The sequence below is a fragment of the Echeneis naucrates genome, chromosome 23 (assembly GCF_900963305.1).
Source record: "Echeneis naucrates chromosome 23, fEcheNa1.1, whole genome shotgun sequence".
NCBI lineage: Eukaryota > Metazoa > Chordata > Actinopteri > Carangiformes > Echeneidae > Echeneis > Echeneis naucrates.
The window spans coordinates 1,661,508-1,687,416 of record NC_042533.1 but is presented as its reverse complement, the minus strand read 5'-3'; the positions used below and the strand labels follow the sequence as shown (position 1 = coordinate 1,687,416).

The following is a 25,909-nucleotide window of genomic DNA, read 5'->3' as shown; positions in this document are numbered from 1 at the left end:
TAGTCTCCTATTAGAGATATTATCACCGCCTTTCCCTCCCATTTGCCCAGATGGGCTGGACCAATGGGCGTTAAAACTGCCTCTTCCCAGCCCAGGACCTCACCCCGTCTCCCCCCATCTCCCCCCCTCTCCCCCGTCCCCCTCCTAGGTGCGTTGAATCTTCCAAACCAGCCGTCGCGTCCTCAGCGAAGGGAGCGCGCCTCGTCCCCCGCTGCGACTATTTAATCTGCCGAACCTTTTCACTCAGAATGTCGGGCAGGGCCCCCTTCGACACGACTCTAATACTGCGCATGGACACACATACAGGAAGTGAGGGTGGGCAAGGTGCTCATGTGGGGGTGGGGGCCAAACACTTTAACCTGCGCCACAGATCGATACTCACAATCATACAGGTGACAATGGGCTCGGGTTTATCGGCCCCTGATTCACATCCTGCTATCATCACTCTCACACAATCAAGGTGGGGGGTGGGGGGGTTGCAGAGAGAGGGTGCACATATGAAAGAAGAGGGAGGGAACAGAGCATGTGAGCTTGCAGGTACATGAAATGTGTGAATATGTGCGTGAAATGAATTGAAATGGGTGTGAAAGTGCATCTATTTGCGGGCGGATGTGTATACACCTCCCTTTGTGTTAGTGTGTTTGTGTGTGTGTGTGTGTGCATGCGCCGGTTGTTATCAGAATGACACCATCCTGCTCTCTTTCCTGCAGCCCCAGAGGATCAGTGGAGCTGCACCAGTTTCAAATGAAAATAAATGAGAGGCAGTGACCGCTACTGCCTGGGTCCCACTTTAATGAGGAAAAGGAGCAGGGAGGTTGGGAGGGAGGAGAGGGGAGGAAGGGGGGGGCAGAGGTGGAGGATGGGGAGGGGTGGAGCAAAGCCAAAGGGGGGGGGGGGTCGTCGGTTGGAAAGCTTGGGAGAGGTTTGGCGAAGGGGCAGAGAGAGACAATGGAGAAGGTGGTGGCGGTGGGACGGCGTGGGGGTGGCGGTGATGAATGGCGGGGCCTTCTCTCTGTCACTGATGCGATGGCCAATTACAGTTGCAGCACGCTCCGATGCACTGCAGGTGGAGCGGGCGAGGTCTTCAGTGGCCAGAGAATATCCCTCCATCCTCCATTTGCATCGAGAAGGAGGAGAAATCGCTGCACATCGAACAACTTAGAGCCGCTCCGGGAGCTTTTTACTGCGTGATTCAGGGAATCCGCATTTAATGTCGCACCAGTTTCAGGCCTGGACTTCACAATACAAGTCTATTTTTTATTTTTACTGTCCAGCTTAAACCTTTTGTCTCCACCTATAGCCTGCAATTGAAGCAAAGGATTATTAAACCAATTTATATTTAAAAGACGACAAACGTCAGCTGGAGAATTCGTCAGGTGGAGCCAGCTGTGTGTTGCCAGAGCAGGATCCGTAATCATTTAGAGCATATTTATCCCTTTTAGCCTCACTAATGCTTTTTAGCTTCCCATCCCTTTGTGTTTTTCCTTGTAAAGTTGTTTTTTAAAATGTCAGAGACCTCATCTGACTCTTTATCCCCAAATAAAAAAAACTGACATAAATTATTCCTTAAATCAGCTCCAAAGCCTCCAATGCTCTGAATATGTAAATGTCTCTCTGTCACTGAGATCAGAAAAAAACAGGAACTGATCTTTGACAGCGAGGCCTCTGATTGGCTGTGACATCACGTGGATAGATGGATCGATGAGCAAGGCAGCAAAGCTCTTGTGAACTTGACACTCGACTCAGTCGATGGAAGTCAGCGATATGAGTGAACAGATCCTGGCTGTCCTCAGTGTAACGGGGAGAAACAGCAGGTCTCAACATGATTTTCGTGTTTTTATACTTTCCTTTGTGCAGCAGTGGCCACTAATGACGACAAGGTGATGTTTTTATAAATTTCTAAATTCAGTAGGATTAAATTGGTGGTTTTCTTCGTAGACAGATTGAATTTTCAATTTTTAGGATTTATGGTCTCTGTGAGAGAGATTAATGGCAGCAACAGTTTACTGGGATTTATTACAATAAAACAAAAACACAAATAATAACGACGGATGCACAAAAGCGGGTACAGAGGCTCGTTGGGAGAAACAAGGTTTTCCCTCGACGGAGGGAAGCGTTGTCCAGCCCGGTCTCGCAGAGACCATTAAAACTAGCAGACAGCAGCGCAGTATAGCCGCGAGGCCTCTTCAGGGGCAGAGGACATCAAGTGTTTTTGTGTGGATGTGTGTGTGTCTGTGTGAGAGAGAGCGAGAGGGACCCACAAAGTCATGTCCAGACCACCGGTGCAGATATTAGCGCGTGAGGATCAGTGAACAGGTCAGGAGGTATTTGCTCAACAGGGTTGGACTTGATCAGAATGCCCTGTAGCGCCGTGTGTGTGTGTGTGTGTGTGTGTGTGTGTGTGTTCAGGTCAGATGATATGGTGGGAGGTTGTTTTGTTTTTTGGGATTTTTTTCTTTAACCCTTTAAACCAGTCGGAGTTGAGCTCAGCCGAATGTTTGAATTAAATCCTCACAGAAAAGTTGCTCCTCTCAACTTCAAGTCCGTTGTATGAAATGCAGGAGTCTGTACGATGACGACGGAGCTTTAACATGAATAAATAGAGAAGAAGGAGGAAAAAAAAAAAACAAGCGATGCATCAGATGTTTTTGTACGTTTGAGTTTGTGTTTTGTCAGATTGTGTGCAAAACAGGTCAGTGAGCATTTAGAGGCTGCAGCCCCCACAGGTAGAGCTTCATGTTCAGCTAGAACACAGTGTCCTGACCGGAGTCCAGCACGGAGAGAGAGAGCGAGGGGGGAGCAGGACTGAGACAGATGAAAGCATGAAAATGGAAGAGGGGAGAAGACGGCCGCAGTAAAAATACAGGAATTAGATCTGAAGATTGAACAGTGAGTGGCAGCGAGAGTGACGGATGGGGTGTTAGGGAGAGATGGAGAGATGTGTGCGAGCATCCATCCACTTCATCTCTAGTTTTGTTTGGTTTTCAGTCTTCAGGTTCTGCGTTCCACCGAATGATCGGGACACCGAGTATACACATATACACACTGATCAAAATGTTTTTTCCCATCTTTCTGCTTTCAGGCTCCTCACATGTCCACTTAGACTCAAACGCAGCTGCTTGCTTTTCTGAATTATTCATGAGCCACCTTATTAAATATTCACGTGCGAAAAGACGGCGCCATTAGCTACCCACAATCCTCTCCTCTGGGTGAGATGCAAGCAGGAAGCACAGAAAGGGCCTGGATGATAGTTTACACTGTCATGGCAGCTCTCAGGATTCTTCTTCTTCTGCTGCGATTTAATTTGCTCTGTAAAACCAGCTATTTTTGATCCTGCCTCTTTGTCTCGTTCTTTTTCCTCACCCCGCTCCTCCTCCTCCTCCTCCTCCTCCTCCTCCTCTTCTTCTGCCCTCGCTGCTCCTCCTTTCTAAATGATCGATTTGTATTGTTCGGGCAGCTGAGGCCCCCCCAGCCCGAGGTGAAAGAGATGAAGGCGGCGAGATGATAGAAATAACTAGACAGAGCGAAAAGAGACAAGAAAGACAAAAGTGGGAGAGAGCGAGCCAGGCCGGAGGCAGACCTTGCCATGAGGGGGATCTGGGGGAACATGGGGCCCTCAGGTGGAGAGATGGGTGAGGGAGGGAGGGAGGAGCGGAACAGCAGCAACAAAAAGAAGAAAACAAAACCTAACACAATGTACAACAACACACAGACTTACAGTTAGGTTGACGCTCGGTGGACATCAGTCTGCAGAACGAATGCGGCGAAGTCTGTTCAGGAAAAGTTGGCAGCAGAACAAGATTTAAAGGTTCGAGGAGACCAAGCAGATGCATCATTACGTTTCCAACACCTGCCAGACTTCTACACTGAAAGACAGCTTTTTATTTATTTAGTTATTGTGGAAGTTGAAGCAGAATCCATCTTCCAGGCTTAATCATAGTAAACATTTTTGCATAGTTTAACTGTTGCCCATATGGCAGCTTCTCTCCCTGACTTGAAAAACTGGTACATTTTAGCATGCTAATGCTGGGAAAAAAAAAATAACAGCTTCTCATGGAAGGTAGCGTTTCTTCTGTTCTTGTTATCAGAATAAAGGTCCAATATTTTATGAAGGCGGCCCCTCCCACATCACTTTTCCTGTTTATCTCACTTATCTCGACCGAAAAATAGATGAAAACTGCATGTATTCAGAAAGTGGCCCATTAAAGCCAGCTGTCAGGACTTCCTGTACTTTGTGATGTCATAACGAAGCAGTCAAAGGCTCCTCTTGAGTTTTTTTCATTGGATTATTCAGAAAACAGTCAGCCAATCAGACGGGCAGCTCAGGTCCTGTCTTCTGATTGGCTGATTGATCTCCAGAGCGAAGACATAAAGCTTAACATGTCTTCTTATGGAAGTTAAACTGTGGGATTTAAGTGAATTACTCAGTCGGCTGTGAAGAAACTCCACGTTTGTTCTTTCTCAGAGATTGTGTACTTGTTCCTCTCCTCTTGAACGCGGCCATTCAGTGTGAGTGCAATGATTTTCCCAAGGTGCGGCGACAAAAGCGGACCTTGAGGCTTCATTGTTGGCGTATTGAAGGCAGAGAGTTTCAGGCCAGAATTTCTCCTCCTGAAGACCTCAGAGTCTTCGGCGGGTCGAGGTTAAGCTGCCTTCTCGTTTGGACACGGGGAAGAACATAAAAAACTCTGAATTTTCAGCCCTCCTTTGATGAATGATAATATCCTTGGTTGGTCTGTATGAATTTTTTTTTTTTTTTTCAATAAAACGTCATCATCACTCTCAAGTGGTTCAAATGATGACTAATGCGTCAAGGCCTTCGTATCCGCTTTTTAAATCACCTGCTCAATAACTAGTGCACAAACCATCACAGTTATTGGAACGTGGCTGCACACATGCTGACAAACACATGCATCATATTAAATGCAATATTAAACAGCTGCACGCCACTTTTCTTTTTAAAAGCTGCTGGTTACACATGAATACAGTGAACACGAGTATGATCATGATTTATTAATAGATGGGTGCATTTGTTTTGTGGAGCATAATGGAAGGATTTGTTTGGAATTCAAATCGAACCAGAAGTATTTGATTGCATGATTGTTGGCCAGACGTACATGAGAAAATGCGCTGCCATCTCGTCTCACTCCAAACCCGACACCCCACCCCGCCCTACCGCACACACATTTTCACCCACGCAGCAACAGCTGACACGCGTCTCCGTGTCACGGGACAGGTGTTCGTAAGCCGGAAAGCAAACACACAGCGACGCACACATGCAGATTCTTGCTTTACCTTCCCGTCGTCTCCCTGCGTCGCTCAGAGCTGATTATCATTTCAGTCTTTCACGTCGTAGTAGTCGAGGGTGCTTGTTTTTTCATCTTGTTTTTCAGGAAAGAATAAAGTGGGATTATGTTGAGTTGGAGCACTATCTCTATTTTGTGCTGTATTTTAAATGTAAATAGACTCTTCGTTGGTCGAAATAAGCATTTAGACAAGCTGACAGTCTGGATGCAAGAGGCTCGAGCTAAAGAAAGCACAATAATTGTTATTTCAAGCGATAACATGTCGATAAATAGACGGCCCCCTGAATCTTATACATAGGTCCTTTAACCTGTGCATGCTTGCTCTTTTTCAAAGAAGGAAGTGTACGTGTTTCTGTTGTGGCTATTCAACGCTCATCAAAAGAGTAGCCCAAGGTCCAGGGACAATCACATTCGGCTTCTTTATCAGCATACTCGAGGCTCCGCTGTCATTATGTTTTGAGGGCAAGAGGCCGTTTTGTCGCCTAAAGCCAGTTATTCATGGTCATGTATGTAAAGCTGAAACATGTGCATCCAGTTTCTCAGCGGATATTTTGGCCTTCTTTATTCAATGATCATTCTTCTCTGTTGTGATAGTCATTTTCAGGTTGGCTCTCAGTACAGAGGAAGGTGAGGTGAGGTTGAGCTTTAGCACAGACTCTTATTTTATATAAGTGTAAATTGAATGTCTTTAGAGGTTGGACTATTGGTTGGACAAAATAAGCAATTTTACAATATCTCCACGGATAGGCCTCTCTGCTATTTGCAGGTTAAGGATAAGGTTGAGTTTTACCACTGCAGGAGTTTGAATGCTCAAATTGCAAATTGAATGGCATTTGCATGGACAATAAATGTGCAAAAACCCGCCCGCAATACCCGAAATAAGCACCTCGGAGCACAACATGCAGATTCTCATTCACCTCCATTGTGGCGGGGTGGAGGCAGAAATCTCAAAAGCCGCGTGTGAAAATAAAACCAAGACGATGTGGTTTTATGCCGAGGTTCCATAAGATTAAATGTGAAATATGATTTTGTGTTGAGTGATATTTAGAGAAAAAAACAACAACAACAGAGCGAGCGGGGGAACAGTCGGTTTTCTTGACTGTCATCAGTCGTCGGATTTGGGCTTCAGCTGCGTGAGCATGAATTCAGGCCCGAGCTTGAAAGCCTGCGATGGGAACACGGCCGACTTGTGATGCATCGGTCGGTTATATAACGTCCTCTACAGCCCCTGTTCTGCGAAAGGTCAAGTGCGGTGAGACGCGCAGCGCTGTCCCCACTCCTGGGACGCCACGGGGCCCGAGGCGCCGATGGAGGATCGGCCCTTTCCCATCCGTATGCTGACCTCGGTCCTTGCAAGTAAACATGCAAGCTGACCCTGAAGCAGCGCCGCAGGCCAAGTCCCGCCCACGCTATACACTTACCCTGCTGTATGTGTGTATACTGAGCATGTTTCTTTTTTTTTTTTTGGTCTCCCATTGACCCAGATACTCATATTCTTCCCCCAGGGAGCCGCCTCTCTCAGTCTTAGAGAGGCTCATTATTTTGCTGGAGTGCCTCCCCTCTTTCCTTCTCCTTTGGAGGACGGAGGAAATGGGGCAACCTGGTCGGCGCCGCTGCACAGGGGTGCATTCAAACCCGCCCGGGTTCCACAGGGAGGCTCGCTGGATCTGCGCAATTAACGCAGCGTAAAACAGAGTCAGCAATTTCCCAGCAAATTATGGAGCGGTTTATTATTACCAGGCTACCCCCCCGTGCGTAATTGCACCTCTTCAAATTTGGCCAACTCATTTGATGGTGAATTTGGCCGTGTCCGCGCCGAAGCACGTGTGCGGTTTATATGCACATCAATCATGATTGTGCGTTGTTATTTTGGATTTGTCCAGCCTCCAAACCTGTATGTGGGTCGACCAAAAAACAGAGTGCTGGCGTGGATGTGACCTAAGACGATGACGTCAGGTCTAAAGAGACCAGTTCCAGGATCAGATCCAGGAGTTTTTAGGCTTCCATCAGATATCAAAGTCTTTCATCCAATCAGCAGTAGACAGAGTTGGTGTTGTTGCTCTTATTCACTTTAGGGCGTAATCTTACAGAGATGTCAGCTCGCATGTGTTCCAGTCGCCAGATATCTCTGGACCAGATTCAACTTTTTCTTTTTTCAGCCCCGGTCGTAAATCTGAATATTTTCAACACTTATCCAGATAGACGGCTACTTCATTGATACCTTAGGGGGAGATGCAGATGCACAGCAGCTCATTAGTGGGGATAGTAGTTGATAATAAGTAATAATAATGATAATTGTCTGGAAAAAATGTGAAAAAAATCTATTTGTCAGACGCATTAGGTTTAAATTCTCTCTATATACAGCCAGAAGTTCAAACTCGGGAATATTACTCTATTTCTTAACTCCATGTAACACAAAAATCTTGACTGGAGATATTAAAAATGTGTTTTTCCTCTGAGCTACACACAAATAAGACTAAACCCAATAACAGAAGCCACATTTGAAAGGATCCAGGACTAATAACGGTCTCTAATTCCCAGGCAGCTCTTATTGCTTCATTACAGTTTTATCAACTTTTATGGGGAAATCTCTTCGCGATTAGGAACAAATTACTTACGACTTGTTGTTAAAAGCTAATGAGAGAGATCTTCCAAAAAAAAAAAACAAAAACCAAACAAACAAAAAAAAAACACACACACAAAAGAATGAAGCTGTAACAGGAGGCTGATGGATGGGAGGTGCAGTTCACTCCACCATCGTTCATTATCAGCTGCAGCTGGTGATGAATGCGTTTTTTAATGTTTCCTCCTCTGAGATTAACGCCATCTGAGCCCGCTGCCGATTTTTAATTCCGGACACCTTCTCCACCGAGGAGGAGACCTAACAGTTAAAGATCAGCTGCCACGCCTCCCCGGCTCGGCACCTGGTCCTCCGGCGGTCCGGAGCGGATTCTCCACGCAGGACTCCGCGTTTGGCGCACACACGGAGCGGAAGGCGAGAATGTGACAACTGCTGGATGCGGACAGAGAGTGTGTGCTGCCGGCTACACCGCCTTTTGGGGAGGAAGGGGGGAGGAAGGGGGGAGGAGGAGGAGGCCTCGGCTCTTCTGCACCTGTCCCTCTCCGTCTCTCCGCGGCCAGGCGCAGTTTTGGGCGAGAGCGGCGCTTTATTTATCGGGCAGGGCGCACAGCGGGCGGAGGCGCACACACACTACACACACACACACACACATACACAAGATACTGTAAGAGCACACACACACACACACATACACCCAGGGCAGGCAGGCAACATGACTTCATCCTACAATCTGGATTTTCTGCCCGATATGATGGTGGAGAGCCGCCTGCTTGTTCCCGGAGACAGAATGTGAGTTCCCCGCCTCCTCTTCCTCTTCTCTCCGCGTGTGTGTGTGTGTGTGTGTGTGTGTGTGTGTGTGTGTGTGTGTGTGTGTGTGTGTGTGTGCGTGCGTGTGTGTGTCTTATTAAGCCTCTGTCCTGAAAAGCAGCGGCTGTCCGGTGTGGAAATGTGTCGGACGTTACAGCCGCCGTTGACAGTCGGTGTGAATGTGTGTGTTATTGTGTTACTTCCAGCTTGTTGTGAATAATATCCGTCGATAGATTGTAGAGTGTGTGTTTTTTCTTTTTGGTTTTTGTTTTTTTTTTGGGGGGGGGGGGGGCAGCAGGAGCGCCTGGGGCTGTTATCAGCTATAGACAGGATGGTGATGAATGAACGCCATTATAGGAAAGCAGGGAGGGATGGAGGTTGTGGGGGGGGGGGGGGTTAACGCTTACTGCTGAATAAACTCGGTCTTTATGGAGCCGGATCATCTGCTTCCGTGTCGTCAGATTGCTGGAAGCCGTCAGCTCGACTCTTCTCCTCCGGCTCCGGCTCTCCGCGCTGCGGGGCTGGAGGGGCTCTCGGCCGGGGGAGCCAGCTCCGGCTCCATCCAACTCCTCTGTCAGCCACTTTGGACACTTGCATGAACGCACAGATGAGGAAGGCTGTTTTGGAGAAACGCTCGGATGAACGCTATCCCGCGCGTTTCAATCGGATTTGCTGTAATTCGCTTAAACGGAATTTCCAGAGCGGAGACAAAAGGAGGTTTTCATCCTGACATCACGGTCATGCGTTGTTTTTCTCCTCCACAGCCCATGTCCCACTTCTGTCTCCTCAGCTCACAGCACCCAGTGGCTGACGGATCATGCAGAGCTCAGCTCCGTGGACATACATTAAATATCCCCTGTGCATCCTGCAGGGCTGCACAAACTGCCCTGAACTTCTGGTGACTCATGGTGTAAAACAACACAGCAACATGCAATCAAGTGGAAATGTGTGTGTTTGAGTGGGAGGTGTCATGAAAAACCATATTTGGCAGATTCATAATGCAGAACAGTTTGAGGATAATCAGCACAAATCCCACAAAACTTATGAAATCATGCGGCAGCTGGAGCAGAAACATCTGTCCTGCCCATTTAGAGCATTAAGGCTTTTCTGGCTTTTCACAGCTTTGCGTTTTTCCCCTATAAAATCTTTAAAAATCTCACCACACATTGAGAATCAACCTCGGATAACTATATATATCCACCAATAAAGTCTGTCGAGATAAAATAGATGCTTTTTTTTTTCTGAATAATAACTGTAAATCAAAATAACCAAAGAAAAGTTGCTCTCCTGTGTTTCTCTCTTTATCTGATCAGTAGTTCTGCTCATTAATGATGAAAAATCAGCTCAAAATATCAGATTATCTTTATTCTGTCAACACAGTAAACTTTGACAGCCCAGCCTCTGGTTGGCTGTGACATCACCCACCGGAGCCAATAGGAGCGTCCGACATGGAGATGTGACTCTAGTAAAAATGGAGAGTGAGAATCGATGAGCAAAGCAGCAAATCTCCGGTTAAATAGTCAGACTGATCCAAATGTAACTTATTTTTTTAATTATAAATGAAGTCATAACTCACATTCACAACTCAGTAAATGTTGATTGATTACTGGTTTCATTGTAAACCCACCAATTATGCATTAAACCGTGAAAATGCTACAGAAATGAAGCCTATAATTTGTCTCTAAATATAAGTCAGGATGAGGATATCGTTTAAAAATTCTCAAACACATCTCAGATAAAAAAAAAAAGCATTCTATTTGTAATAATCTGCATCAATACAAAAAATCACATTTTAAAAAGTAAGCTGGTAAAAAAGAGTCAATAGAAACCCGGCAATTAGGGCTAATGAGGCTCGTAGTTAAGTGTGGAGGGAGTGTGAGTCACTGGAAATATATATATATATATACATATAAGGAGAGAGAGATATTATGGAAAATACCTCACGAGTCTCATTGGTAGCTGCAGGAGTTTTCCCAACATCACGATAATATTTAATACTTAACCTTAACCTAAAGAAATGAAACAGTCAAATGATCATCGATTCAGTTTCATCCACAAAAAGTTGAGACGAGTGAAAAAAATTCATCTGTATTAATACGAGACGGGGACGTGCTCTTTACTCCCTCATTGACTCTCCTGCTAGTCTGTTACCCAGAAGCTCTAGCGCCGGGACGGTTTTCTCATTAATCAGTGTCATCAGCTCTGATGGCGTGGACGCCGTGTCCAAGGCAGCGGGGGTGGATGAGGAAGCGTGTTTCGCTCTCTTCCTCTGGTGCGTCTCGCTCTAGCAGTCGTGAAGTATATATGAATAATGTGTCGCCGGCGTCAGACAGGCCTCTCACCCAGCCGGCGAGGAGGCGGACAGGTTGAACCAGGCAGCGTTTAAGGAGATGACACTTTGTATTTACGCGAACACGCCTCTTGAGCGCCGGCCGTTTAGCTCCTGGTGATCCTCTCGCTTAACGACACTCTTTCCTGGCGTAATTCACACGCTGGTCCTCTAACACAGCATCCTTCACAAGCGATCGCTCCTCTGTATGCAAGCGTGTCTGCGCGTCGGTCCCCTTTTCCTCTGCCTCGTAGCGACTTCCCCGTTGACGTTGACGGCGGCTGACAGCATCAGACTTGACAAATATTAGCTGGAATCATACGAGAGCTAAGTGGAACTAACAGCCTAATCTCGCTCTATCCAGTTCTATCAACATGAAAAGGGGGTGAAGTGAGAGAATCAGGGAAAATGGTGCAGGACCTCCGGTTCTCAGGCCCAGACTCCACGGTTCTTCAGGGTCTATCCACACGTCGAGGTTGTCGAGGATGCAGCTTTTAGCCACGAAGGGACACAAATCACGAAGAGACAATTTTGTGTTCTCGTTAGAAATGTGCCGCTTGGTTTTAAAGGGAGAGGCAGCACGGTTCATAGTCGGGCTCAGATGCTGCACCCACACCGGGAATACCCAGATGTGGAAGCATCCGGGCCAGACCTGGGCTGGGAGTTTCATTTTGCAGTCTGGGAGGAAGCAGCCTGTGGAAGCTGACAGAGTCATACTGCTCATTGGAATTGGATGGATTACTCGTATGCATTCCCAGACTTAAATATCTTTTGACATGAGAAAAACAAAAGCGATCTATAATTCTGCCGTTTCTGTCTCCAGTCACCACTAACAGTTCTTCCGCGATCCTTGTGGGTCTGATACGGATCAATTTAGGGTTAAGAGCTTCACACAGACGGTCAATTCCGTATTGATCAATTGCTGATGAAGCATGTAATCAAACCAAAACTGCATGTTAACCACCGGAAGGAGGTGGAGAACAGTGCGGAGCGTCGGATTGGTGAGAGGAGGACGAAGAGGAAGAGAAGGAGCGTGAGAATTGGCACGGGCAGACTAGGGGAGATTTACGGGGGTAAAAGGTTTGAGCGACAGTTTGACAGCACAAGACTCCCCGGACAGGCTGCAGGTCGGTTTTGAATTGTGTCTTATCTGATGGGGAGAGGAGGGAAAAAAAAAATAATGGAGGTGTTATCTTCCAGAGAGGCCTTTTCATTCCTTCATGTAAGGATGACACACACAAGACGAATCAGCAGCGGTGGAGGAAGCTTCTCTGTCATTCCCGTTATGACTGTTTTTGTCCGTAATATCGTTATTTAGGCGGGAAACGCGTACAGTATGTGTGATATACGACGTGATGGAGTCATCTTCACGCATCAGCGGCTGCGACGTCGTTTTATGTTGTTTTCTCCCAACTTGTGTGTGTGTGTGTTTGTGTTGTCATAATGATGAATGTCTTTGCTCTGCCGGGGCTCAGGAGCAGTTGTCTGTGGCTGACACCGCTGTGTGTAGGTGGTGATGTATCACGGTTGCGTGTTCTGATGTGGATGCGTTGGACGAGTGTGTACAGGCGGGGGCGTGGCCGCGAACGAATGACGGGGTCTTTTTTTTTTGTTTGTTTGTTTGTTTGTTTTTTTCTACAATGATGGATGCTAACATCAGCTTATTTAGCTCAGAAAAGGATGCTAATAAACAGCCAGCTCATCCAGTCCATCCTTTCAAAGTAAATCTCCTGCCCATTTAGACGCACACAAAGCAGCTGGCGTCTGCTGCCTTCTGCTGTGGGACAAGGTGTCCACCTGAGGACCGCCGCAGGTGACCGTCTCGTCAGCCATGCTGCAGAGAAGTGGTCTCCTTCAGCTCTTCTGTTTGATCCATTTTATCTCGGTGCAGTTTTGCCGATGACTTGATTTTGACTCTTGTTTCCACTGTGTGTTATTATGTTAGTCTCTAGCTCATTGGTTTGCTCATGTAAGTCAAGCACACAAAGACACACACACACACACTTTACCTTATGAATTGAGCTGTGCAAAGAAAGTATTTGTTGTGTGTGTCTGTGTGTGAGTGTGTGAGTCTTCTGTTTTCTCAGAGGATTATTTCATCACTGGGCCTTGAAACGAATGAAGCATACACATGCTTTCACTGCAGCATACACACATTTCCACCCACATAAATACACAGAATACACACCACGTGACGCACACACGCACACACACACACGCGCTCTAAGTTGTTCACATCATGTCCCTGGGCTGTAGTAATGGGCAGAAAAATAACTGAATCTTAAGAGACTGAGAGAACACAATGATGATCTCTTCCTCTCTCAGTTTGTATGTATACTGTATCTCTCTCCTGCACCACCCTTCCTCTTCCTCTTCCTCTTCCTCTTCCTCTTCCTCTTCTTCTTTCCCTCCTTTCTTTCTCCCTGACTCTCTCAATAGTCAGCCACTGCGTTTGTACCATTACCCTTCCTTGCCAGAGGGAGAGCTTACCTCATGCATGTCTCAGTGGATTTTTTCTACCCCTTCTTCTCCCTCCATCCCTCGTTTTATCCCTCTTTGGCCCCGTAGCTTCCTCTCGCTTTTATTTTTTTTTTCCTCCCTCTTCTGCACTCCCACTCTCTCCCTCTTTCTCCATTCAAGCGTGTTAAATGCTTTACCTCTGTCAACTCTTGAGTCTGAGAGGAGCTCATTATTGTGGAGAAGGAGAGAAATTTGGGATTAGGTGCAACATTCGTAGACTGAGGCGCTCGTTCAGCTGAAAGAGTTGTCAGAGAGTGAGCGATGGACTCAGGAATCAGTGGATGGATTAGGGGGCGGGACTACTGTGTGATTGACACACAATCCGGACAGAGTGCAGAGCGGGTGACATCCACCCCTCATTCCTCTTCAAGCAAGCAAAGCTTCCACCTGTTGAATGCTGCCACCTGTGTTGATCTCCTCGACAGATTTGGCACGTCTTCAAAAATGATCTCGCCGCACAGATAAACTGACATTTCAGCGCGAAGCAGAGGGTTGGCCACGTACGTTTTATCTGGATTTTATTGACATTTCAGCGTCAGACATCTTTATTTACCTCTGACATCATTTGCATTGTGGCATTAAGAGGAGGAGGATTCCCAGGGCGTGCCGTCGTCTCTATTCCCAGTATTCACCCTTTCTTGTCACCTCTGGCTTTCTCATTCCTGGCTCCTGCACGCGGCTGTCGGCGCCGGTTCAGCTTGCACGAGTGTGGCCGTGGCACCACGTGAGAGCCGGCCCGGTGACATTCGACTGCACCGACACTCAGAGGCTCCGATCACATGGCAGTCAAAGGGCACAGAAAGGGCAGCACCACCTGTTATCAGCCTGCAGAGCGGCTCCGGCAGCACAAATCATAAATCACAACGCCGGGTTTGTTCATTCCGGCCACTTTGGCAGCTGTTTTTGCTTTTTAAAGAGATAATCCTGCACGTCCTTATTGTTTGACTTTGTTTTGCCTCTCAGTGCTAATTGGTTCCTTTCTGCTGCAGCTTTCACTTGTCAAACAAACAGCGTGACCAGTTTTGTGAAGTCTTGTTTCTTTATTTTCTTTTTTTTTTTTCCCTCTTGGATTTATGGTTGATTAGGTTCAACTAGGTGGCACTTATTTCTGTGCCTGCTCATGCATATGCTAACGATCCAGTTCTGCTGCTGCTTATTCAAAAGAAAATCGCTTTTATGAATCATATCACTTCCTGCTCACAACAGGATGTTTGCCACGAAACACGTAGCAGACACTGGAAATTTAGAGCAGCGAATGTAATCGTTTTTGATGGCTTGCTGGGCGGCAGGTGGAATTGTTGTCATGTGTGGTATCAGCGAGGTGGCAGCAAGGCTGTAATTTATTGTGAAAGATGATGCATTACTTCTCTTAACTTATCTTTAAATGCTGGCGGAGGGAATAAGGGGGTAATTTCAATCAACTGTAGTGTTTGAAATGAAAACCTGCCACTTCTAGGACCTGGACCTGGCACTTTATTATATTTATGATAGAGAAAGGGATTTTTATGAGGTCAATCTGTCCATTAACGCGTCATGTCTTCCTTGTTTAACCTTTAAAATGGGAGTGTAAACGTGTATCAGGAGTGGACAGACTATAATTACCGCTGATAGAGCCGGCCAATAACCAACGCCCCTCTTTGTGGAATAAAATTTTTGATTCTCAGTCTCAGTCTGTGCTGCTCGCCGCGCTCAAGAAAAATGTTATAATCCTTTGGATTCTGGGTCAAAAGGTTCTTCATTTTGCTTCAGCTGCGTTTCAGTCACAGCCAGGTACTGATGTCAGTTACTCCTTTTTTCTTAGTGATGAAATATTCAAGTTAAAGACATAAAAAAATACAATTATGATAGTCCATTAGCCTCCAAAAACCTCCTGGCCTGACCTTATAATGGAATCTGAATAGGAATCAAACCTCCAGCCATGCATGAGGGATTAATCTGGGTTTTCCGCCCAAAACCTTCAGGTGTTAAAGTCTCACCAGCAGAGCAGGGACTGCACTTCCTACCCATAAATCTCTCTGTCTGGTCTCTCCTTCGCAGTCTGACTCTCTTCATTTCCATCTCCCCCATCTGTTTTATATGGGCGCTGCAAAACGCACACGTGAGCTCTCGCACACACTCACAGACACACACATCCATACACAGTTGCAGAGCTGTCAGGTCTAACCTTGACTAGCGCAGAGAATGAATTGTAATGCAAAGGGGAGGATGGGGGGCACAAACAGGATGTCAGAGAGCTGCAGCTCGTCTCTGCCCGACCTGCCTCTTTCCTCCCTGTGGAGTCCAGCTCTGCACAATCTCTCTGTTAAAGCTTTTTTTTTTTCCTTCTTTTCCACCACCTCAACAGTTACCTCTCCGTTTACTCTCTCCTCACCAAACACCAGCGCAGGAGTTCTGAAGCATAAACAGGTGGAGCGCGGTGGTCACTCTGCGTCGACGTGCATCCTGAAATCATCCATAAGTCGTCTGTAGTGGTCGTGCTGCTGGCGGAGACGGGAGGTCATTTGAAAAACATCAAATGTGACACTGCACCAGCTGTTGGGCTCAATCCAATGTTCCCTGAAAAGTATCCAAACAAACGCTGCGAGTTTGATGTGGGAGATCCAAGACAGGAATTTTGATCTGAGAACTGTGGATGAAGTTTTAAACCGCCATCAATCAACCCCAAGTTGTACCTTTAACACCGCGCCACATGTTAGCGCCTAGCCTTCAGCCAACAGGGCTGATAGTCCCGTTTTAGCTTGTTGGAGGTATCAACGTGGGCCAATTCTTTTTAATAATCAGACCTGTACTCTGCCCAGCTGTGGGCCAATATCAGCCCACCCGATCAATCTGAATCAGGAAACCAACCATGCATGTCATTGCCCCACAGGCCAAGCAAACCTGGTGCACCCGATTTGGGGCAGAATGAGCATTAACACGGACACAAATGCTCAAATTGATGTCACCGAGCTGTTAGAACGGACTGAAGCCAACCAGACTCTCCCTTGACACGAAAGAAAAACAGTTTATTCCGTCGGTGCAGCTCTAATAGCTTTTTCTCTACTGTTTTAGTGACCTTATGTGCAGGTGTAGACAATAAAGCCAAATCAGAAACAACAAATAAGCTCCACTTGCATTGTTTCCTGGGCCGACATTATCAAATTGGAATCTTTGGGGCCTTTAGTCTGTCGATTTGCGGGTCTGTGGCATGAAAACATTTGCAAAAGCTACAGAGAGCAGAGCATTAGGGCGTTGAGTTGGCACAGAGCCTGCAGTAAACTCCCCGGCAGTGATAGATGTGTGTGTTCCAGATAGCGAAGTGATCGATAGGGGTATTGTCGGGAGGGGCGTTCAGAGTCGCTATTATTGTGTTTGGGAAAGCTAAGGGGAGATGGGTTAGCGGGTGTAGAGGAGAGCTTGACGGGTTTATTGAGAAGCGTGATCTAGTGCACCGCCCCGGGACTCTTAGATGTAGTTAGAGAGGGCAGGGGAGGAACGAGGGCTGGAGTTAAAATAGAGGAGACCAAAAAAAAAAAAAAAACAGAAGAGGAATTGGTGAAATAGGTGAATGGAAGTACGAGTGAGAGGAGAGGACGGTGCAGAGGTGGGAATAAATGTGTAGGTTATCTGTTGATGTTTATCTGCTGTGTCCTGAGGCCTTGTGCAGTCATAACGGTGATCTAATCTGCACCTCTGGAGAACACACACACACACTGACGCACAGCGCCCATGCCACCAATCATCCATTTAAACCGCCAACTATCTGCGCTTCATCCAATCCATCCATTCAGCCCACATTTCCATTTTTTAATTTATCCCCCGCTTCATGCCACAGAATTCGCCCCCCCCTCATACTTCGGGCCAGGCTTCCGCTCCGACATCCTGCTGAAATCCAATTGGCTTCATCTCCCCCACCATCCTCTCACCCCGCCTCCTCACCCGCTTCCCCCCATGAACCATTTACCTACCGCCCAAAGGTTCAATGGACTCTTAAAGGCAGAAACTGACACGGGGTGTTTCAAATCGAAGCTGCTGACTTCTGATATTTTCTGCAGATATTCAGTATCTGTCAAATTGGCCAATTTCATGGCAAAAAAAATGAAAAAAAAAAAGTGCAGAGGCTGGTGGGAAGGAGATATGTTTTGGGGTGGGGGTTGTTATTTTGACCTCCAAAACTCAAGTACAGCTAGAACGCAGCTTTTTGGCCTGATGATAAAGGAACCGATTCAGTATTTTGTGGAGAGAGAGTGTGAATTTAACCTCCTCAATCGTTCCAAAGAATATTTTTAAACGATTTAAACTGAAGATTCAGCTTCAGACGCTTCTCCAGGCTCCTGGATTTAGTGCACTACGTGCTAATTGCACTAAAACGAAGACTTTGATAAGATTTTATAACGTCAGGCCTCATTTCCAGCATCGGCGTTGCTCTCTGGATATGTATTTGACCGCCCTGCACCACTTTAGACACGCCTCGGCTGTTCGATGCCATGCGACACGCTGAGCTGGACATATGTACGTCCCCTGTATGCCTGGTGTCATGTGACCGGTGATGGGACAGTAAAGTGTGTGGGTGCAGAGAGGACACTGTATGTAATGACACCATTGCTGCTGTTGCTGCCGCTGCCGGGGGAACCATAGGCAGAGAGAGCACTTTATAAAGTAAACATTTTTTTAGCATCAGCCACCTCCGGGAGCGCGTAATGCATTTCTGATGTTTTGATGAAGGTTTGAATAAACAGTCGGCCATAATACATCAGCAGAGGATGAAAGAAACCAATTCTGTCTCCTCTAGTTACCTTTTTTTCTTCTTCTTCTTTTAATCTCATATACAGAGCTAGTGTGTCTGCTAAACCGCACCGGATGATTGAGTTCAGCAATTTGTGACTCCTTTTAGTGTTTGCGGGGGTTCGGAACCGCGTGCGTTAGCATCCGCGGCCTGGATGTGTGCGTACGTGTGCGTCGCTTTCGTCGGCATAGGTGAGTGTGACAGCCGTTTCACACAATGCAGAGTTTGATTGAAGTCGGAGCGGCGCATTGACGACGATGGCCTCGCGAAACCCAACATCTGATTCTCACTTCCCCTCCCGAGCAGCTGAGTCCCTTTTCAAAGTAGTGAGAAAACAGAGTGGCACTCCTCCTTCAAACGCCACCACTTTGGCGAGGGCACTGTAATTTGCCACTGAGAGGCCGAAACACGAGGTGTCTTTTGAGCCATTGATTCTTGTTGGCCTAAGCCTTTTCAGCGGCGGGGAGAGGCAGCAAGAGGATGAAAAAGAAGAGTGAAGCCATTCCCCTGCAGATGAAACGCAAACATCTGGTGCATTTTCGGGCTTTGGCTTCCCTTGGATAGATGCTGCAAAGCGCGAGTGTAGCTGCTCATCCGTGCATGCATGTACATCTCCACAGAGTCTTTTCCTGTATTCTGTAATAAGCCGCCACAAGGCAGGGGAGAGGAGAATGGCCTCTCAGCCGATATATGAGGCGAACGAGGGAGGGAAGAGAGGAGGTTTACTGCGGCTAACGCGGCTTCATTCCTCCAAGCTGCCGCTGATCAAACCGGCTCGATGGCTTTGGCAGAGGCGAAAAACCGAAGGCGCCGCTGGAAAGACATTAACGCAGACGGGAAAGAACCTTAAAGGAGCAGAGTGGCAATCTCGTCTGTTTGGCTCATTTCCTTCAGCATAGATCTATTTTACAATGTCCCAGACCATTTCCCGCTCGGGATGTCTGCCGTTCGGCGTGTGATCTCTGTGCGCGTTTGGATTAGTGCGTGATCAACCCCCCCACCTCCACTCCAACCCCTCCACCGCCTCCCCATCTTCCTCTTTTTAAGTCAGACTAATTTGTATAATTGAAAACAGCCATCTGATGTGCACTTCAAAGGAAGGGCAGGCCGAAGCGGCGCTAAGATGTCGCCCAGTGATAACTTGGCTGGTTTGGTTCGGCCCAAAATGCCAAACCTGCAGAGCGTGGTTGCTTGAAATGTATTATTTAGCTGCTCAAACAAACATGATTACAAGCCCAAAAATGTTAGTGAAAGAGGTGGGTGTGTGTATGGGGGGGGGGGGTCTTTTTCCTTCAGTCTTTCATGCTCAGAAAGTTCTACGACCGTTGGACTTTTGAGAGCCTTTGAAAATCTTATTGGATGAAATGAAAAATACACGGTCATCAAACAGTGCCATTTTATTTTCCCCCTGACAGTTTGAAGGTGTATTTTGGAGGTGCAACTTTTATATATATATCTATATATGAAGCAGTTTTTTCTGTGCCAGACATGATGATTTAAACTCAACTTAGCCATCGACTGTCGTCCTGGAAGCTGAGCACTAAATGCTGCCCGGGTGGAGAGTTTCTCCCTCCACTCCTTCCTTCCTTCCTTCCTTCCTTCCTTCCTTCCTTCCTTCCTCCCTCCCCTCCAGGCTGCAGCCGTCTGTACCTGCTGAACTGAATAAAAGCTGCTGCTAAAACAGCAGACACAGCTGATGCGATAATAACAGGTAATTTGCCAAATATTGTGATGGTTCTCATCATTTACACATATTAATTTTGATCATTTGAGAAACCACAATTATTCTGCTTTTAAACAAAACAAACAAAAAAAAATGTTTTAAAGGGGAAAACCCTCGCTGTTAAAAGTCCATCTTTTTTTTGTTTGTTTGTTTGTTTGTTTTTTATGGCTTCTGTTCTTTTTTCACCCTTTTTGTCTTCAACGCCATATGATGAATATGTTTTAGTCATAATGTGTTGTTTTGTTAGCACCAGAAATGAAAATATTTATAAACTGATAACAGGAACATGGAAGCAACTTAAATGCTGGCAGATGTGTGTTTTTTGTGTGAGGGCGTGGCTACTTTTTTGTGACATCACAAAGTTCAGGAAGTCCTGACGGCTGGTTTTAAAGGCTCAGTTTCTGAATCCAGGCTGTGAGCATTTCTTTGTGGACTGAGACCTTTGAGACTTAGACCTGGACTTGGACTGGACTTTTTTTTTTTTTTTTTTTTTTTTTGGTTATATAAAATCTCTAATGCTGAAAACACGATTATAAAATGTTGTTTGGAGACGATCGGCTTCACAAACCAACAGCAGCTGACCCGTAATAACTGAACGTATCGCACGTCTGAATTAAAACACTAATCTGGAAATCCCATCAGAACACAGAACAAACATTAATCCCTCGCCTGCTCCGTCAGTGTTTCGAGGAACACGCTGGCTGCTCGGACCGCGGGGATTCTATTGTGTTTTGTTTTGGGGTTTTTTTGTAAGTGTTTAAGTGCAACCATCTGTGTGTGTCTGTGCGTGTGTGTGTGTTTGTGTGTTTGTGAGTAAGCCTTGGGCTGTCCCCTCAGCACTGCGTCTGTATCGACCTGCAGTGGAAAACAGGCCTGTACTCGGACATGTAGGCCAGAGAGTCGATAGGGACATCAGAATGAGGGCAGCCGTCCAAAACGACATCACAATGTGCCCAGAGGCCGCACACACACACACACACACACACACACACTGTATATATACAAAAGCCTGGCCATTTTTCAAATAGCCTTGGATTTACGGTTTATAAATCCCCCAGATGGTGATTCATGTGTAATCTGTCTGTAATGGTTGCTTGATGGACTGAGCTTCAAACCCAGTCGGACTGTTTTTGTGTTGCATTAACAGACACGACAGTCACCAGATCATTATCATGTAGAGATATATTGCACCTGTAATTGTGTATAATTGCATATTGGAATGATGGATTATTTAAAATTTTTTGGGGGGGGATAAATCTTTGCAAATTCTTGAAAGCATTTATTTGTGTCTTTCTCCAGTTGCAGTTTTTTTTGTTCATTTACTTATTTATTTATTTTTCACTTTACAATAATAATAAAAATAAAAGACTCAATCCAGAGGCTTTTATCATCGCTGTCATGAACGTGTTTCTCGCATGCAGTCATAACCAGGGCTGGATTACCAAGCAGACTTCAGGGACCTCTCAAAGCTCCAGGTGTGCCGTGTTTCAGCTGGTTGTGTGCCAATTTAATTGAAAATGAGTTTGGGAATATACACGGCTGAATCATAATATCAGCTAACAGGGTAAGAGCCTTAAGGTGTTTTACTACCTGGCTTCACAGCCTCCGACTTGGGGCCCTTGTGCTAAAATCTGCTTCAGGAGCTTCATTACTTACTATTTCAGCTTTGTGTTTTTAAATGAGTGCGTTTAACCAAATTATTACACAGCCAAGTTGCGATGAAGCAGCAGAGGAGGAATAACAGGCTGCTGCATTTTGTACATGTGGAACGTTTATGGCTCGCTCCTTTATTGTCGTCTGCAGCAGTCAAGGCAGAAAAACGTGTAAAAGAAACCCAGCCATTTTATGAAAATTGACCTCAAATCAGAGTCTGAGAAGTGAAACCAATGCTAAAGTACTTAAAGCTACATTCCAGCTATAGATGGTATTGAATTCTATGGGAAAATTGTTCATTCCTCTCACTTGATTTATGGTGTGTGTGGTTTAAGGTCTGCAGCAGTACAGCAGTCTGAAGATCAGGATACAGTCCAGCAGGTCAGATCCAGCCCTCGTGGTTTCTTCTGGTTTAACAAAAAAAAAAACAAAACAACAAGATGTTCACCAAATGATGTTCACAAACCAACGGGGACCTAATTTATTTAGACATTTTTGACATGCTCAGCGTTATTTGCAGCTAAATCTCCAAATTTTAGCTGTTTGTTAGCCAAGTAGCATTGAAGCGTAGATGAGGTCACTATGACATCATCTGCGATTGTTTCATTGCTTTAGCAAACTTCCCCCGGAGCCCTGGCGTGCCAGTAAAAGAATTCTTTCATGTGTGAAATCGGCAGCAAAACATCGTCACAGGGAGCGATTATAAGACACTCAAACGTAGATCGCAGTTTGCAGAATTATCAATGCCCACAGCTCGTTTCCTCAAAGCCGTGCTGCAGAGCTCGGGAAAAATAAAACTCTGACTGATGGAGATTAAAGCGGCGCTTGTTCTTCCTCCTGTTCCCCCCCTCCCTGCGTCGGTTTCCTCTTCATGCTCTCTCCTCCCTCCTTCCTCTCCCTCTTCACCCTAACAGCCAGAGCAGTTATTACTACTTTAAGTACTGCACTTGCTGAAAGGGAGGTTCATGGTTTTGTGTGTGCGAGTTTGTGTACTGCATATGTGTGTTTGTGTGCTGTAAAACACTAGTCTGATGGTTCCTGTGGGTATTTCAGAAGCTGCAGTCGCTTCTCTAAAGTTCAAGCAATTACATTTTCCGACCAGGTGCCATTTGCCAAACAGTCTCTGGCTGTGTGTGTCTGTGTGTATTTTTCTGTGTGAGAATTTACTTATATGGGCATTTGTTGTGTTTTTCATTGCACGTTTGTCATGATATTTAAAGTCCTATACTGGGCCGTATACATTCGGAGCGGAGGAAACGGCCGCTGAGGGTGTGACTCATTTCCTGTTTTCTTTTCCCGATGGTAAATAAAATGCAAATATGAAACTATAAAGTACACTTTATGGGATGAGCTGAACTGAAACATCAATGAAACGTATTATTAAACAGTGATGAGTTCCTTTATGGGCTCTTCTGTTGTTGTTGTTGTTTTTTTTAATTAATCAAGAAAAACTCAATTACAAGGCAAATGTGACATTTCTGGCTTTTCTGACGCTGAAAGATTAAAATTCAAGCGACAAAAAGATGCGAAATCTCACATTTCACAAGCTGGAGGAAGCAGGTGTGTGTCCTGATGGAGGCGTCCTTCCAGCCGGGCACGGCAGAGTAACGTGTATCCAAAACGGCAGATTTGAAATGCAGCGATACATCAGTGGGTCACTGCGTGCTGTGGGGAGTCGCTGTGATGTGTCTGGCATGCTGCAGTGGATGCGTACATGACTTGAATGTGTCTGAGCAGCAGGTTGTGTCGGCCTGGTGTTGAATTACAGACCAGAATTGCATCAGCATGTGCTGCGAAAAGCCAGCGCAGATAATTGTGGACTGAAGCTGCCAACACCTCATATTTGAGTTGCATGTCCCAGTAATGAGTAAACAGAGTCTGGGACGGGGGGGTTGTCCCGTTCAGATACGCAGCACGAAGGCGTCTTCTTGAACTGATCAAATCGGAAAATTGTCACTTCAAAACAGCAGCAGATTGGACTGCTAAAGGAAGCTGCTTTAAGCACTGTTGGTTCTGTTTTGCAGACCATAGCTAACCTCATACTTCCCCCTAACAATACGCACAATGGGTGTTATCAAAGTTACAGCCTCAAGTCTAAGTGCTACGCTAAGCTAATGAAACTACTTCAGAGAAGAAAATAGTTTTTAGTTGTTTTTTTTAATGTGTCATTTTACTTCCTGGCAGATGTTGTTTGTTTCCTTTTTGGAGGAAGTGAGTGAGTTCTGCTAGTTTGGCCTCAGAGCTGCAGAATTCAGCGTTTCCGTGTTTGCAGAGACGGTCTAGTTGAGCCGACTAGCGGTTTGTGAGCTGGATCTACAGCCTGTTAAGTTTGAGTGTGTGTGTGTGTGTGTGTGTGTGTGCGCAGACACAATGGCAGATCCAGCAGCCCTGCTGGATCTGCCATTGCTGCCATCGGCCTGACAGGATGACAGCTGTCACCGAGGAAATAAAGAGAGGAGGAGGAGAGAGGAGAGACGCTGCCTCGGGGGATCACTCTCTCCTTCCCTCTCCCCCTCGCACTCTCAGAAAAGGCCTGAGAAGTTGTGTGTTCATGCATTTTTGTTTGTGAGACACAGAATGGCTGCAGTGCGACCATAATTGGTTTGTGTTTCGGTAATGTACACACTCATCTTCACATCAGCAATTACAGTATGGCCATTGAAAAGGAACAAAGGGACGGTGTCGGTATGTGTTTACAAGGTGTGTGTGTGTGTGTGTGTATTGAGTTTGGTCTGCTTCATTAGTTTATATTGTAAAATCGATGCTGCCCATTGTGGTACAACCTGTCTCTCTTCTTGTATTCCATGTTACACTGCTTTGTGTGTTTGTGCGTGCCCAGTAATAGTGACCCTGGGGAGAGGGTCTGACACAGGCGAGGGGGGTGGGGCTAAGTGACCTGGAAAGCAAACCCATCCATCAGCTCTTTCTTCTCTCACTTCTTTTCATTCCCTCTCTTGTCTTTTTTCTCCCCTCTGTAGAGCTATTACAGCAATCACTGCTCTTAAAGCTGCAGCTGTGTGTGTCTGTGTGCGCTTTTCAGGGATGCCTGCGTCCTCCTCTTGCCGCTCGCCCTCCCACCCACCAGTGCGAGGTTATGTGTATTTAACCCATGCTAGCTGGGCCCCCGTTAAGCCGTAATGGTCTCAACAAGATGAAGAGAAGAAAAGAGGAGAGGCGATAAAAGGAAAGAAACTCACTTGTGCTCGTTTCTTCCGTACTGAGCTGCCGTAAAAAGATGATTTCCTAATCGAGTAACAGGAAAACACTGATCTAAATGCATCGTCCACCTGAAGCCACGCCCCCCAGTGATGTCACAGCGTCCCTAGACTGAAGGAAAAACAAATAAGAAGCTGCTTGTATGTTTGCTATGGAAAGGACGACACACAGTACAAGTCCCCCAAAATGCCCCAGCTCTGAAAGTGATCCACCTAATGAGATTAGAATCGGCATCGATCCCAGTCCAGTGCGACGCCATCAATACAGAGTCACTCATTGATTAGGTTTGATTAGTCATTTACTCCGTATAACTGCTGATGATGAGTTCCAACACAAACAGTTCAAACCCAAAGACGATAAAAGACAAAAGAGTTTCTTTGTTTTATTAAACAGCTCAAATGGCTCGTTAATAAGAAAAGAAATGTATGAATTTTTCAGCACCGATTAAAAATGTGGATCTGCGTACAGAAATAAATGCACCTTTCAGAATAAATATGTGAATTTGAACAAAGTGTGGAGAGACAGCGGATAATAGAGCGACTCCCAGGAAGCTGTGACAGCAGCAGGGATATGAGGACATCTTTTTTTTTTTTTTTTTTTTATTCTCCTTCACAGCTGGAAGTCATACGTTCAAGTAAAACTCACTCGGTTGGGAAAACCTGGAGCGAAAATTCTTTAAGCTCAGTTATTCAGTCACTAATTTAATACCAGTGGAATCAGTGGGAAAGGGTCAGATGGCCCGTCACGCCCATTTAAATTTTGACATTTGGATTATTATTTTACTGCATATAAGCCGCCGAGGCATGTCTTCGTTTGACCTCCCACCTTGTTTACCTGAAGGTTGCCAACAGTAACGGCAATCACCTGGTAGCTTTGAGAATAAGAAAAACTAATTCTTTCAGATCTGGAATGTGCAGATGACAAATGTTCAATGTGTTTTGAAAAATAATGAATGTCTGCAACCTCCAGCCTTTTTCTCAAATAGGATGAAATGGCGAGAAAAGAGGAA

The 25,909-nt window shown here is 45.9% G+C and overlaps 1 protein-coding gene across 12 annotated transcripts in view; it reads left to right on the top strand.

Annotated features, from left to right (window-relative positions):
• Positions 1-25,909, top strand: part of celf2 (cugbp, Elav-like family member 2) — a 155,772-nt gene that overhangs the window by 50,867 nt on the left and 78,996 nt on the right. For 5 of the 12 annotated variants that reach the window (XM_029495552.1, XM_029495546.1, XM_029495547.1 and 2 more), the window contains exon 1: positions 8,591-8,676. The exons of the other annotated variants lie outside the window; for them this stretch is intronic. In XM_029495552.1, coding sequence (XP_029351412.1) covers positions 8,600-8,676 — 77 coding nt within the window. In that variant the 5' untranslated portion in view covers positions 8,591-8,599. Of the gene's footprint in view, positions 1-8,590; positions 8,677-25,909 lie in introns of those variants that run through there. 12 annotated transcript variants of the gene reach the window in all.